We start from the raw sequence: 15,283 nt of genomic DNA on the forward strand, positions 1-15,283 counted from the left end.
ATTGCCCTCAACTATCTGAGTGGACTCAATGTAATCACAGGGGTCTCTTTAAGTGAAAGAGGGAGGCAGGCCTGTCAGAGAAGATGTGATTAGGGAAACAGAGGTCAGATGGACCATGGAATGTGGGTAGCCTCTGGAAGCTGGAAAAGGCAAGGAAGCAGATTGTCCCCTGCAGTGTAGGAAGGCAGACCTACTGGTGCTTAAAAAAAAACAATTGACATATAACATTGTATGTTTCCAGGGTATGACATGATTCAATATACATATGTCTAGATAACTGTGGGGACAATGAAGTTCCTATGGCCAGGATCCTCACCTGAACCTAAACTACTTGATGTAACTGGCCTGCTGCTAGGCTACTGCTTCCACACTGTAGGCAATAAGCTATTATTGAGCGAGTCACTGTATAAAGAGCTCTGCCCAGTGCTCTGGGCGGAGGCAGGGACAAGGAGGATTATGAACATGCAGACTCTTGGAAGCGGATGTAATTCTAGTGCTGGACCTATCCCCGGGAGAACAAGCCGGGTAATAAGCCCTTTTACCCCAAGAATGTTCCATTGTCATTCCTCGGTCTCACTGAACCCATAGTGAACTTGCCCAGGGCTGAAACTCACTGGCAAGACACACCCATCACCACACAGAGTTACAATGTTTTTCTTTTTATACCTACACAGCTAGATTTGCCTGAAGCCCATTTCAGACTCCTAACCTCCAGAACTGTAAGACAATACATTTTTGTTGTTTTAAGCAACTAAATTTGAGGCAATTTGTTACAGCAGCAATAGGAAACTAATAAACCGTCTGGTGAATCTCTGTGCAGATTCATATATCTAATTACTTTATAGCTTCATGTTACTACCTCATAGGCATCCCAAAACATAACATCCCTAATTAAAACTTTTAACTTCCCAAATCTGGTCACCCTTCCAGGTTTCCTCTTGTCTTGGTAAATGGCTCCAGTCACCCAAGTACTAAAGCCAGACACTTGGAAGTCATGTTTTCTTTTCTGTCATCCACTCACCCTTAATGCATAATTGATTTGCATCAGTTCTACTTTCAAACGAAATCTCATACCCATCCACTTCAACTGAGTCTCACTGCCACCATCTTTTTTACTATTTTATCCTAATAGGGAATATGTGCATATACTGTAAAATACAAAAGGCATTACAAATAGGTATTCAATAAAAAGTCCATCTCCTCCCAAACCTGTCAGATGCACCCTGTGGCACAGTTTTTTATGTAGCCTTCCAGAGCCTTTTTTTTCCCACTGCCACCATTCTCGATATCCACTCAGTCCGTTCTCCTCGCAATAGACAAAGTGGTATTTAAAAAATCCGATGGTACTTCCTTGCACAAAATCCCTTAACGTCTGTCCTTTTGTAGCTGATGCGACTATTTAGTGGCTCTAAGTTAAACTGCAGAAGAACAGTTCATAAGAATTCTGCAAATTAGAGCTTCACCATTAACTGAAATACATCAAGTGCAAAGTTTGGATTTGAAATTCACTTCATAGCAAGAACTCCCAATGACTTGTTAGACTGTTTAGTTTCACCGGTGGTAAATCATTTAGTGGTTGTAAAAAATACCTTAAATGTTTGGTATCACTAACTGATTGAAAGTTCGTCAATGACTCAGAAATTTGAAAAGAACACTGAAGAAGTCTTCACCAGGAACAGGGTGAGCCCTTTCGTGTTCTGCTCCGGGGATCCGGGCCAAGTCTAGCTAGAGGCTCCCTAAAGAGGAAGCCGGGGCTAAGCTCATTACAATGATCAGCTGCTGTCTGCCCGGTTTCGGTCCTCAACATGCCATCAGAGCTTTCCAGCGCACGTGGTCCTAGGAGGCCGAGGCTTTAACCACAGAAGGCTCTGGGGTGAACCGGCTACAGGACAGTATTGTTTTGGTCATGGCCTATGAAATGACTGACAGGATGGAAAGCTTAAGTAATTCCACCGTCGGGTCCAAGCCGAGGCAACCACCCCATGGGCGGCCCGGGGTTTCCGCGCAACCGCGAGCACAAGGCCAGGCGGAAAAGGCCGCGCCACGACGACGGTGGGCGGGAGGCCCTCGCGCTCCCGGCCGCGCCGGCGAACCCTTCGGGAGGGGTGGGAGCGGCGGGGCACCGCCAGTTACAGCAGTCCTCCCAGGTGACGCAGGCGCGCTGCTCGCCGAGTCGGCGCTCGGAGTGGGTGTGCAAGGCGGGGCGGGGCTTGGGTTAAGCGAAGAGTCATCGATCCGCGGGGCCGAGGTGCGGAAGCCGGGGGGCGCGCTTGTGCCCGGCCTGCTTTCTGGTGCAACCTTCCGCGGTTGCCGGCGAGGCGCGGCGGCGGCAGGGGAGGGAGCAGCGCGCCAGCGTCTGGTGAGAGCCGCGCGTCCGCGGGGGGCTCCGGGCACTGGCTGGAGCAGAGCTTACCCCCGGTCCGCTGGGCGCCTTCTCCCGCCCCTGCCTCGAGGTCCGTTCCCCGGGCAGCGGCCTGCACCCGGCCCGGGCCTTGCCCGGTCTCCCCTGGCCCTGCCCGCCCTCTTTAGTCCCGTTACAGGCTCCTCCTGGTGGCCGGTGAAGCAGACAGGTTCATAACCGGCCCGTGTGAAAACCCGGGGAACTGGGGCGGGGATAGGGGTTAGGAGAGGGAGGCCCGGCCTGACTTCATCCCCAGTGCTGTGTAGTGAGGAAGCGATCTGTCCTGAAAGACAGCGAGTGTTCTGGTACGGGGGTGTGCAAGAGAGGGCGCAGAGCTACTTGGCCGACAGGTTACCCCGTGATGTAAACCGTTGGACAGAAAGATAATCTTGAAGGCCTACATTCTGAGTCTGGGCCGCCTTCGAAGTTCCATATGCGTTTATTTTTTTCTTCCAGTTCTGAGCCCATTTGTAAAATTTTAGAGCATGAGAAAGTATTCCTTGCTCTTCTGATGGAGAGGAGGGGTGGGGTACAGTTTAGCAGTGTAGAATAACTGGTTAACTCAGCTATAGAAGACGCTCTGGAAGAAGCCAAACCGAATTATATCTTGGGAATAGGGTTCTGAATTTCAGATCACTTATATATAGCCCCTTCTTTCTTATTCCTGTTAATGTCATCCCCTCTGTACTGAGGGAAGAATGACACACCAAGTTCTCCTCATTCCCATGGTGTCTGGCGGGACCTGGCCACAAGCAAGGTTCTCACTCATGGACGTGGACAGACAGACACTAGGCAAACACTGGATGTGACAATATCCTGAGTGCTGGGTAGGATTTTTGGTTCCAGCAATTAATTGTGATTTGGGGCAACTATATTATTTTTTCTGTACCTCAGTCTCCCCTTCTGTAAAATGGTGCTAACAGGGCTGTGAAGATGAAATGGTTGATGCTTGTAAAGCTCTAAACGCAGTGCTTGGCCTTCAGAAGTGGTTGGCAAACTGTTTACTGTTACTGTTTCTTCTGCTCCGTGATTGCTTCAGCCAAGTACAGTTGAAGTGGGACATTACTTTTCTGGAAAAGGTTGATTGAGTGCCTCTTGTCAGTATTTAAAATAGTTTTGAGAGAATTCAGAAAGTAGTCTTCAAGAATTGGGCTTCTCAGAAATTGCCAGTGAGTTCAAGATGAAGGCAGACTTTTCTGTGATCTATTTTAGTGGTTCTGGTTACAGTTATGGAATTGACTAGTGAAAGGGGTACAAATATACAATCCCTCCTGACTTTCTGAGCTTTAGGTTTGAGGGGACAATGGAAAACACACCTACTTCACAGTCTATTTACATTTTTATTTGAGACTTCTTGTTTTGAATAACGAAATATTTCAAATATGCTGAAAAGGACAGAAGAAAATATGGCACCCTCTGTCAGTCACCAAGATTTAACATATATTAACATGTTACCATGTTTGTTTCAGATCCTGCTTATGATATGATTTTTAAAAATAGGTATTTATATGGATAGCTAAAGCCCTTTCAACTCCATTTCCCATTCCCTTCCCTCCCTCTCCAGAGGTGACTACTTCCCTGAGTTGCTGTGTAATTTTACTGTCCATGAATAAACAACACACAGTAGTGTTTTACACATTTTCAAAAGCTTCCAAAAAATGGCACTCTGTTGTATCTAACTTTTTAGATACCTAATTTTAGATGCTGTTTTCCTCTAATGTTATTCTTTTGAGATTTATCAGCATAGGCATAGAGATATTCTATTTGTTTTCATTTACTAATATTCCACTATATGAAGAAACTGGTTTTATCTTGTTTCCTTTACATTGTACTTTGTGCAAGTTAAATTCTCCTATTATAGTTTATAAGTTCACTTTGTCACCCTTTTCATTCCACACTTACTGGTCTTGGAGAGACTGGTCACAGTTCTCAGTATAAAAGTGTATCTTCAGGCATGGCTGTCAACCAGAACAAGTAACAACTTACACTGGGCTGAGAAAAAAGTATGTTAATTTCATTTCTGATGACTCTATTTGGGACAGTGAACTACTTAAGATCTGTTATGTAGTCTGGTGTCATGTACTAGATTTTAAGTTTCTAAACGTCAGAGACTAGATCTTTCTCAGCTCCACGTTTCTTTGTTTTCTTTACATGCTCTGTACAGGGCATATATTCAATGAATGTTTGTGACATTGATTATTTTTACTTTTGGGGCTCATAACCATAGCCCTTCATGTGTTTGAAAAGTTGATGGCCAGCAATTTTCAAAACTATGCACGTTTAGGTTTGATATTTCCAAGGTCTTTAAACTTTCCCATTTTACCATTTAATTTGGAAACATAATTAAAAGCATTTTAAAAACATGCAACAAGTTTGTAGAAAGTTACCAGTTGCATAATATACACTATAAGTAAATCCGTATGTATCTATTTACATATGCATATTTTACAGAAGGATACGTCAGACACTAGTAACTCTTGTCTTTGAGGAACAAGAACTATGTGGCTGTGGAACACAGATGAGAAGACTGCTACATAGACTGTTGTGACTTTTCGATTTTAAACCATTGGAATGTACTACCTAATAAAAAAGTTAAACATTTTTAAGAAACAAATTCTCCCTTTAAAAAGGCATTTTACCATTATTTTCTTTTTAAGATTTAATTTCTTTCCTTACAAAAAGCTTTGGCCTTAGTAACATTATTATATTTTTCATTGTTTACTTATATGGCTGGCTTATCCTCAGTTTTGGTAGAATAACCTTTGAGTTACTTGGTAAATACTAAGCGTTTTAGTATTGTGAAATGAAAAGTTTACTGTTCTTTTAAAATAAATACAAATTGACTAACCATGATCGACTTGCTTTACCTCATACAGCAAATTAAAATTTGTCACCAATCTGTTTAGCTCACAATTAATGATCAGTGTAAGAAGGTTATGTATAAGAACTCTAAAGACAAAAATATTTTTGCCTCTAATAATTACATAGTGTTTAGATCTTAGGAATACAACTCTTGGTAGAATGCTCATTTCATTATTTTATAAATGCTTTCCATTGGGTGGAACTAGTTTTTACTGGAGGTTGTTGAGTTCAGAATGGACCTAATGATGGGGCAATTTACTGTGCTCACAGAAGTAGCCTAAGAGAGATGAGATGCCAACAGCAGAGGGTTACTGATAGGATTTCCAATTATTTTCAGGCTTTAAAGGGCAGCTCCCCTTTTACTGCCATTCTTATTCAAGGTTTTCTTTATAAGGTTGCCTGATTGCAAATTCTAAATATTGATACACTTTCTGAAACGTAAGCTTTGAGATCAGCCCATGAGGTGGAATTTATGTTGCTACAGAGAAGTTTAAAATGCTCTATTAAACATATCTCTTACCCCATGCCTTTTGATTTTTACTGTTTGAATGGAAGGTATAGGTGGCCAGGGAGTGGGTACATGGGTGGGAGTGGGCAGAGGAGTTGAGCAGTAGGATATATATGTATGAGGTAGGGCCATATAGGGAGGCAGCAGCTGAAAGGGGTGGGGTGAGGAGGAACAGAAGTTTACAAAGGCTTTCCAGAAGAGAGGACACCTAAACTGAGTTTTGAAGGATGAGTGCAGGCAAGGAGGAAAGGAAGTTTTAGGTAGAGGTTCTTGCATCTAGGAAGGCACAGAGATCTGGAGACCCACTGGTTGAACCGCAGGGGCTTCAGTATGGCTTTGGTACAGAGTAAGGGTAATTACAGGGAGGGGAGAAGTGATTGGGAGGTGGACTAGGTCCAGAACAGCAATTTGGATATTCATAGGTGGTGTATTGTGTTAACATGGTATCGGATTTATGAACTTTGGAAAGATCACTCTGAAAGTTGCAGAAGGCAGGGCAAGAGTGGAGACAGGCAAACAATGACAGCTTTTCCAACAGTTCAAACCTAAAATGAGGAACTGGACTAGGGATATCCCTGCTGGGGATGAAGAGGAGATATATCTGAAAGATATTCAGGAGGTGGAATTAACAGGGCTTAGGAGATAGAGGGGGAGAAGACAATGATGTCAAGGCATTTGGATGAAAGGAAGCTCTTAACTGAGAGAACAGGGAGGGAGAGACAGGTTCAGAAAATAAAATGAGTGCAGTTTGGAACAGTTACCTGTGGGCATTTGGAGTTGTCAGGTTTATAGGCACTGGCTGTAGGTGCCAATGAGGCTTGAAGGCAGGGTTTTTTAATCTTACCCTTCTTTGTCTTCCTCAGCAGTAATCACTGTGCTTTGATGTAGGAGGTGTATAGTATGAGAGTGACGATCTCATCCCTTACAAGTAATTTCCCCTCTCAAGACCTTTGTTTCCCTTTTTGTAAGGGAGTTGAACTAGATCATTTCTTCTCAAAATTGTGCAATCATCTGGTATGTTGGGATCCGTTGTGTGGTATGGCAAGTTATTTTTAATAATAAAGAGCTATGTTTGCTTGCCTTTTAAATGAGAATTGACTCATTTCACTTCTTAACTGCATTCCAGTATGCTTTTCTAAGTACTTTCTCCTGGGAGAAAGGAATGGTGTTGCACTTGACTGGAATTTCCTAACTCTGGATATACCAGTGCGTATGTCACATGGAGGAGTGGGGTAGGGAGGTTAAGAATCACTGTACTGAACTGTGGTTCAGGACTTAAAACTACAAAATTCCATGTTTATATCTAGGACCTGTCATTCTGATTATAAATAATTTTTATTTTCTCAACTGCAGGAGCTCTATTTTAAGAACCTCTCAAAACAAAGGAAACAAATCATGGAAAAGAATGGGAATAACCGAAAACTTCGGGTGTGTGTTGCTACTTGCAACCGTGCTGATTATTCTAAACTTGCCCCGATCATGTTTGGCATTAAAATGGAACCTGAGTTCTTTGAACTTGATGTGGTGGTACTTGGCTCTCATCTGATAGACGACTATGGGTAAGAAAAAAACATTTTCTTCTGATACTCCTCTTTGCAACATGGTGTACTAGAGAGAGCTTGGATCTTGGCACCCTGTGGGCTAAGCTTCAAATCCCAGTTCTACCACTTAGTTTTGTGTTTTTTTCCCCCCTTCAGACATTTTATTTATTTGTTTGTTTGTTTGTTTGTTTTCAGTATCATTAATCTACAATTACATGACCGACATTATGGTTACTAGACTCCCCCCATCATCAAGTCCCTACCCAATACCCCATTACAGTCACTGTCCATCAGCGTAGTAAGATGATGTAGAATCACTACTTCTCTTCTCTGTGTTGTACAGCCCTACCCATGCCCCCAACCTCCTATATTATGTCTGCTAATAGTAATGCCCCTTTTCCTCCCTTATCCCTCCCTTCCCACCCACCCTCCCCAGTCTCTTTCCCTTTGGTAATTGTTAGTCCATTCTTGGGTTCTCTGAGTCTGCTGCTGTTTTGTTCCTTCAGTTTTTGCTTTGTTCTTATACTCCACAGATGAGTGAAGTCATTTGATACTTGTCTTTCTCTGCCTGGCTTATTTCATTGAGCATAATACTCTATAGCCCCATCCATGTTGTTGCAAATGGTAGGATTTGTTTTCTTCTTATGGCTGAATAATATTCCATTGTGTATGTGAACCACATCTTCTTTATCCATTCGTCAACTGATGGACACTTAGGTTGCTTCCATTTCTTGGCTATTGTAAATGGTGCTGCGATAAACATAGGGGTGCATATGTCTTTTTCAAACTGGGCTGCTGCATTCTAAAGGTAAATTCCTAGGAGTGGAATTCCTGGGTCAAATGGTATTTCTATTTTGAGTTTTTTAAGGAACCTCCATACTGCTTTCCACAATGGTTGAACTAATTTACATTCCCACCAGCAGTGTAGGAGGGTTCCCCTTTCTCCACATCCTCACCAACATTTGTTGTTGTTTGTCTTTTGGATGGTGGTGATCCTTCCTGGTGTGAGGTGATATCTCATTGTGGTTTTAATTTACATTTCTCTGATGACTAGTGATGTGGAGCATTTTTCATGTGCCTGTTGACCATCTGAATTTCTTCTTTGGAGAAGTGTCTGTTCAGATCCTCTGCCCATTTTTTAATTGGATTATTTGCTTTTTGTTTGTTGAGGTGCATGAGCTCTTTATATATTTTGCATGTCAATCCTTTATTGGATATGTCATTTATGAATATATTCTCCCATACTGTAGGATGTCTTTTTGTTCTTCTGATGATGTCCTTTGCTGTACAGAAGCTTTTCAGCTTGATAGTCCCACTTGTTCATCTGTGTTTTTTTTTCCCTTGCCCAGGGGGATATGTTCATGAAGAAGTTGCTCATGTTTATGTCCAAGAGATTTTTGCCTATGTTTTTTTCTAAGAGTTTTATGGTTTCATGACGTACATTCAAGTCTTTGATCCATTTGAATTTACTTTTGTGTATGGGGTTAGACAATGATCCGGTTTCATTCTCTTACATGTAGCTGTCCAATTTTGCCAACACCAGCTGTTGAAGAGGCTGTCATTTCCACATTGTATATCCATGGCTCCTTTATCAAATATTAATTGACCGTATATGTTTGGGTTAATATCTGGACTCTCCATTCTGTTCCACTGGTCTGTGGATCTATTCTTGTGCCAGTACCAAATTTTCTTGATTACTGTGGCTTTGTAGTAAAGCTTGAAGTTGGGAAGTGAGATCCACCCTGCTTTATTCTTCCTTCTCAGGATTGCTTTGGCTGTTTGGGGTCTTTTGTGGTTCCATATGAATTTTAAAACTATTTGTTCCAGTTCGTTGAAGAATACTATTGGTATTTTGATAGGGAATGCATTGAATCTGGGGATTGCTTTAGGCAGAATGGCCATTTTGACATTATTAATTCTTCCTAGTCAAGAGCATGGGATGAATTTCTGTTTGTTCGTGTCCTCTTTAATTTCTCTTAGGAGTGTCTTGTAGTTTTCAGGATATAGGTCTTTCACTTCTGTGGTTAGGTTTATTCCTAGGTATTTTATTCTTTGTGATGCAATTGTGAATGGAATTGTTTTCCTGATTTCTCTTTCTGTTACCTCATCGTTAGTGTATAGGAAAGCAACAGATATCTGTGTATTAATTTTGTATCCTGCAACTTTGCTGAATTCAGATATTAGTTCTAGTAGTTTTGGAATGGAGTCTTTAGGGTTTTTTCTGTACAATATCATGTCATCTGCAAATACTAACAGTTTGACTTCTTCTTTACCAATCTGGATGCCTTGTATTTCTTTGTGTTGTCTGATTGCCATGGCTAGGACCTCCAGTATTGTGTTGAATAACAGTGGGGAGAGTGGGCATCCCTGTTTTGTTCCTGATCTTATGTGATCTACCACTTAGTTTTATGTGGCCTTGGAGAAGTTGCTTAGCATCTTGAAGGCTCAGATTCCTCAATTACAAAATGGAGTGAGAAACCTATGTTGTCAGTTATTTTGAAGAATGGTGATAGTTATATGAAATATTCATCTTGGATAAATAATAGCTATAAATGTTTTTGTTATTTGTTTCTACATTCAGGAGAAATGCTACTCATATATATTGTGTGACTATAATAATGTGATTCCATGTAATCTTGTTTGTGAATTCTGGTAATTCTGTGTTAAAACTAGTATATAAATCAACAGCATATAATGTAGTAGATAGGGAACAAGATTTAAAAAATCTTAACTGATCTACAAGGTGAAGTAGAATGTTATATTATCACTATTATTGATATTTATTTTGGTGACATTAGGCTTACTATTGATTTTCCAACTACTTATGAAAGTTGGGAAATCTTTGAGGGAATAGAATGTATAAATCAAAGGTGAGCATTCATTTTGTTCTGTGTAGTAAGGTGGCGCTTAGTGCGCCCTTGTGGCATGAAGACATTGGTGCAACCACTGTCAGAAGCACATATATGAAGAAGTTTGTGTTAAAGTACAATTGTCTTTTTTAGACTGTTCTTTAAAAACAGACAATAACATTAGCAAAAACAAATAAAAACCTGCCTCTGTAAACCAATTTACTTTAAGAAAATACTTAAAGAGTTGTAGAGAAACTTAAGGATAGCCCAGAAAGTCATGAGTTTTAAAAATGTTAATCTGGCTAAGAAAATCCACTGGGTTTTCTACATAACATAGGACAAAGGAGAAGAGAAATTTTAGCTAGAGATGAAAATCTAGTCTAAGCTTGTTCTTTTACTTCTGGGAGAAGAGTTTGACATGAAAGCTAGTGGGAGGGAGGATCTCAAAGAAACTGTGATAGTGTCTTCTCTGCCTACCACAGTCATAGGGGTGGAAAGATATTTGTCTGGTGAGGCTGTTAAACAGGAAACTTGACTAGTACTTAATGGAAATGTATGTTTAAAGTACATTCTAACATGAAATTGGTTGCTTCTGGGGAGAGGAACCGGATGACTGGGAAAAAGAAGTGAGACGGTAGCCTTTTCACCAGAAAATCTTTTCGATCTTGAATTTTAAACCATGTGAATATATTAGTTATTTAAAAAAGATATAATAATAATAATAAAATCTACTTTCTATTTCAACTAATTGGACATTTTTTAAAAAGCATTGCTATACTGCTAAGAATTGGGCAAAAAAGGAAATAATTAACAACAGACTGCTTAGAAATTCATTTGTTCATTTATTTCATATATGAGTTGGTGATACAAACTATTAAGACATTTTAGAATGGTTTTAAGTCTACAACAAAATTGAACAGAGGGTATAGATGTTTCCCATATACCTTCCTGCTCCCACAAATATACAGCCTCCCCTATTATCAACATCCCCCACCAGAGTGGTATTATTTGTTACAGTTGGTGAATCTACATTGACACACTAAGTCTATAGTTTACATTAGGGTTAAATTTGGTGGTGTAAATTCTGTAGGTTTGGACAAATGTATAATGATATATATCTACCATTATAGTACTCTACAGAGTTGTTTCACAAAACCCTAAAAAGCTATTCATCCCCAACCTCTGGTAATCACTGATTTTTACCATCTCCAAAGATTTCCTTTTTCCAGAACGTCACATGCTTGGAATCATATAGTATGTGGCCTCTTCAGATTGGCTTCTTTCACTTAGTAATATGCATTTGAGTATTCATGTGTTTTTATGGCTTGATAGTCATTTCTTTTTAGTGCTGAATAATATTCCATTGTCCGGAAGGGCCACAGTTTATCCATTCACCTAATGAAGGACATCTTGGTTGCTTTCAAGTTCTGGCAATTATGAATAAAGCTGCTGTAAACACCCACTTTACAGATTTTTGTGTAGATGTAAGTTTTCAGCTCCTCTGGGTAGATACCAAGGAGTACAGTTGCTGGATTATATGGTAATAATATGTTTAGTTTTTTAGAAACCACCAAGCTGTCTTCCAGAGTAGCTGTTATCATTTTGTATTCTGCCAACAGTGAATGTGCATTCCCATTGCTCCACTTCCTCACCAGCATTTGGTGGTGTCAGTGGTCTATATTTTGGCCATTCCAGTAGATGTATAGCAGTATCTGATTGTTTTTAATTTGCTTTTCCCTGATGATGTGTGCTGTGAAGCATCTATTAATATGCTTATTTGCTATCTTTATATCATCTTTGGTGAGGTGTCCGTTAAGGTCTTTACCCTTTTTTAAGTCAGGTTGTTTTTTTGTTGTCAAGTTTTAAGCCTATAGATGAAACAAGATATCCTAACAGAAATTAGAAAATCTCTAAACTGAATAATAAAATTACAGTGTATCAAAATTTGTAGGTATAGATGTCTTTTAAAAAAGAGGTTTAGAGTCAATGATCTGTTTTCACTTTATTAAACAAGAAAAAGATGAGAAAATTAACCCAAAGTAAGTAGAAGGGAGAAAATGAGTAGAAATCAGTGACATATAAAAATAGATGAAACATTAGAAGAAATTAACAGAGCCATAGTTCTTGAAAAAGTTCTTCACAAACTCCTAGTAAAACATAAAAAAAGAGAACACAGAAATTACCAATATAAGTTGACAAAGAGGATATCACTACTGATCTTAACAGCCATTAAAAGAATAATGGGAGAATATTAGGCCAATAAATTTGAGAATCAACTTAGCTAAAGCAGACCAACTCCTTGAAAAAAACATTCCTATAAAACTGACAAAGAAGAAACTGGAAATCTCAATAGCCCTGTATCTGTTCAATTGAATTCATTATAAAACATTTCCTATAAAAATAATTTCCCACAAAGATGGCTTCACTTATGAATTCTATCAAACACATAAGGAAGAAATAACACCAGTCTTACACAAACTCTTTCAGAGAATGAAACTTTCCCAGACTGTTTTATAAGGTTAGTATAATTCTGATATTGCAACCTGACATATACATAAGTTCAGACCAGTAGCCCTCATGAGTGCAGGCATAAAATTGAAAAAAAAATAACATCCAGTAGTATAAAAAACACATGATCATGACCAACTGGGTTTCTCTCAAGAATTCAATATTGATTTAACATTTGAAAATCAGTGTAATTCATGTTAACAGAATAGAGGAAACACATGATCGTTGCAAGAGATGTCAAAAAAGCACTTGACGAAATTAAACAGTTATGATAAAAATTCTTAGCAAACCTGGAATAGAAGGAAAATTCCTCAGTGGGTCAAAGGCCATATGTGAAAACCCCACAGCTAATATAAAATTATTCTCTCCCCTACCTGAGATTGGAAACAAGATAAATATTTCTACTTTTCAACTTGTACTGGACATAAGCAAGAAACTGAGTAAAGACACGAAGATTGACTTTACTTCCAGAAAACATGATAGTTCATATAAGAAAATCCAAAGGAATCTATAAAATGACTACTAGTACATCTCTATGGTGTAAAGTAATGTATGTAAAGAATACTTGATGATTTGAGAAAAATATTAGTGTTAAATGGATTATGTAGATTACAAAATTATATGTATGATATGTTCTCAACTGTGGTAAAATATGTATAAAGTGGCTGGAAAGAAAGGAATAAAAAAAAACAGTGGGGTTTAGGAATGATAATTTTTGGTATTTTCCGATTTTAAAACAACGTATTATATTTAGAAAGAAAGCCATATCTTTTAAAATCTAGTCATATCAGACAGGCAACTGTAAGGCATTGAGAATTGCTATGGTTATTGAAGCATGAAACAGCCAATTTAATGTTGTGAAACCTACATTTTCACCCCATTCAGAATTACGCTGTATTAATGGTACCATACAAAGAGAAATCAGGAGATGATTTTCATCATTCGGAAATTTATTTTATAGTGACAGGTCAGTTATTTTTCCTGACTCCCTATATATATTTTTTGGTACAAAATAGCAAAAAAAAACAATGAACTTTGCTTATAAGTAACATTTTTCTATTAAGTGGCATATTTCTTTGTAAAGATTCATAAAAAAAGAAGAAAGTCATAAACACTGTTAAAAGTTTGGTCTTTTTTTCCTAATAGAAAAAAATTCTCCCTCAGATGTTTCTACCTCCAGGTATTGACCAGGAGGGGCACAAGTGAGACTTCCAAGATTATTTTACATCCTGATCTGGATGGAGGCTGTTTGTGTAGAATAATTAATCAAGGGGTCTGTGCATTTATGACCTATACTTTTAATTTCTGTGTGCAAGTTACACACCAATTCATTAACTTTATTTTAACAAGTAAATTTTACACATATTTTTCCCGTTAGGGTTGTTAAATTGCTTTTCTCAATGTTTTTGGCCCTGTGTTTAAGAACATGCTCTTACATCTTTATTTCTCTCCTGCTTTAGAAACACGTATCGTATGATTGAACAAGATGACTTTGACATTAATACCAGGCTACACACAATTGTTAGAGGAGAAGATGAGGCAGCCATGGTGGAGTCAGTAGGCCTGGCCCTAGTGAAGCTACCAGATGTCCTTAATCGCCTGAAGCCTGATATCATGATTGTTCATGGAGACAGGTTTGATGCCTTGGCTCTGGCTACATCTGCTGCCTTGATGAACATCCGAATCCTTCACATTGAAGGGGGGGAAGTCAGTGGGACCATTGATGACTCTATCAGACATGCCATAACAAAACTGGCTCATTATCATGTGTGCTGCACCCGAAGTGCAGAGCAGCACCTGATATCCATGTGTGAGGACCACGATCGCATCCTTTTGGCAGGGTGTCCTTCCTATGACAAACTTCTCTCTGCCAAGAACAAAGATTATATGAGCATCATTCGGATGTGGTTAGGTAAGTCTCAGACTTACGCAGTCTAATGGTTGTTTCTGTCAGTGTTGAATATGTTTCAATCCTTTCAGAAACTACTGTGGATAGAATATTCCGTGAGCAATCAGAAGGCACAGGTTTTAGTTCATACATCTCACCCTGTGGTATGACCTCACTCCATGACTCTCACCTTTTCTGTAAAACAGGCTTAAAGGATTGACTTTTTAAAATCTATAATGTATAGAGTGAATATTTAGATGTAGGTGAATATTTAGTTACAACAGATCTTGATACAACAAAAAGGAAAAATTATACATATAATATGCCATTTTTATAAAAATTGTAACATAATGGAAAAGTTAGGAAGTAGGTGCACTGAATCATTTGTGGTACTTATTTCTGGTTAGTAGAATTATAAGTGTTTTTGTTTTTCTGTATTTTGTTTTTTAGTACAATGAAAAAATTACTTTTAATTCCTTTTTTATGGCATTGTTGGAATACTCAGGTGAGATAATGAATGTTGAAAACAGTAAGCCATAAGTACTTACTAATACAAGGGATTATGATGATAAATGTTAAAAATCAAAAGTCATAATTGTACTACTAGATTTTTTATTTCTATAAATAAGCCTTAAGGTCTGAAATCTTCACTGATCAGTGATCTAGCTTCCTAGAAGTAATCTTTTGCTAATCAGAGGAAAAGAAAATAGGTTTATAAACAGAATG

The 15,283-nt window shown here is 38.8% G+C and overlaps 1 protein-coding gene across 7 annotated transcripts in view; it reads left to right on the forward strand.

Annotated features, from left to right (window-relative positions):
• Positions 1–15,283, forward strand: part of GNE (glucosamine (UDP-N-acetyl)-2-epimerase/N-acetylmannosamine kinase) — a 54,191-nt gene that overhangs the window by 19,741 nt on the left and 19,167 nt on the right. For 4 of the 7 annotated variants that reach the window (XM_073227519.1, XM_073227523.1, XM_073227531.1 and 1 more), the window contains exons 1-3: positions 2,126–2,147; positions 7,125–7,330; positions 14,130–14,581. In XM_073227519.1, coding sequence (XP_073083620.1) covers positions 7,167–7,330; positions 14,130–14,581 — 616 coding nt within the window. In that variant the 5' untranslated portion in view covers positions 2,126–2,147; positions 7,125–7,166. Of the gene's footprint in view, positions 1–2,125; positions 2,148–2,226; positions 2,360–2,432; positions 2,454–7,124; positions 7,331–14,129; positions 14,582–15,283 lie in introns of those variants that run through there. The other 3 variants (XM_073227536.1, XM_073227537.1, XM_073227535.1) reach the window with 3 other exon arrangements.

Source organism: Manis javanica, chromosome 2, assembly GCF_040802235.1.
Source record: "Manis javanica isolate MJ-LG chromosome 2, MJ_LKY, whole genome shotgun sequence".
Classification (NCBI taxonomy): domain Eukaryota; kingdom Metazoa; phylum Chordata; class Mammalia; order Pholidota; family Manidae; genus Manis; species Manis javanica.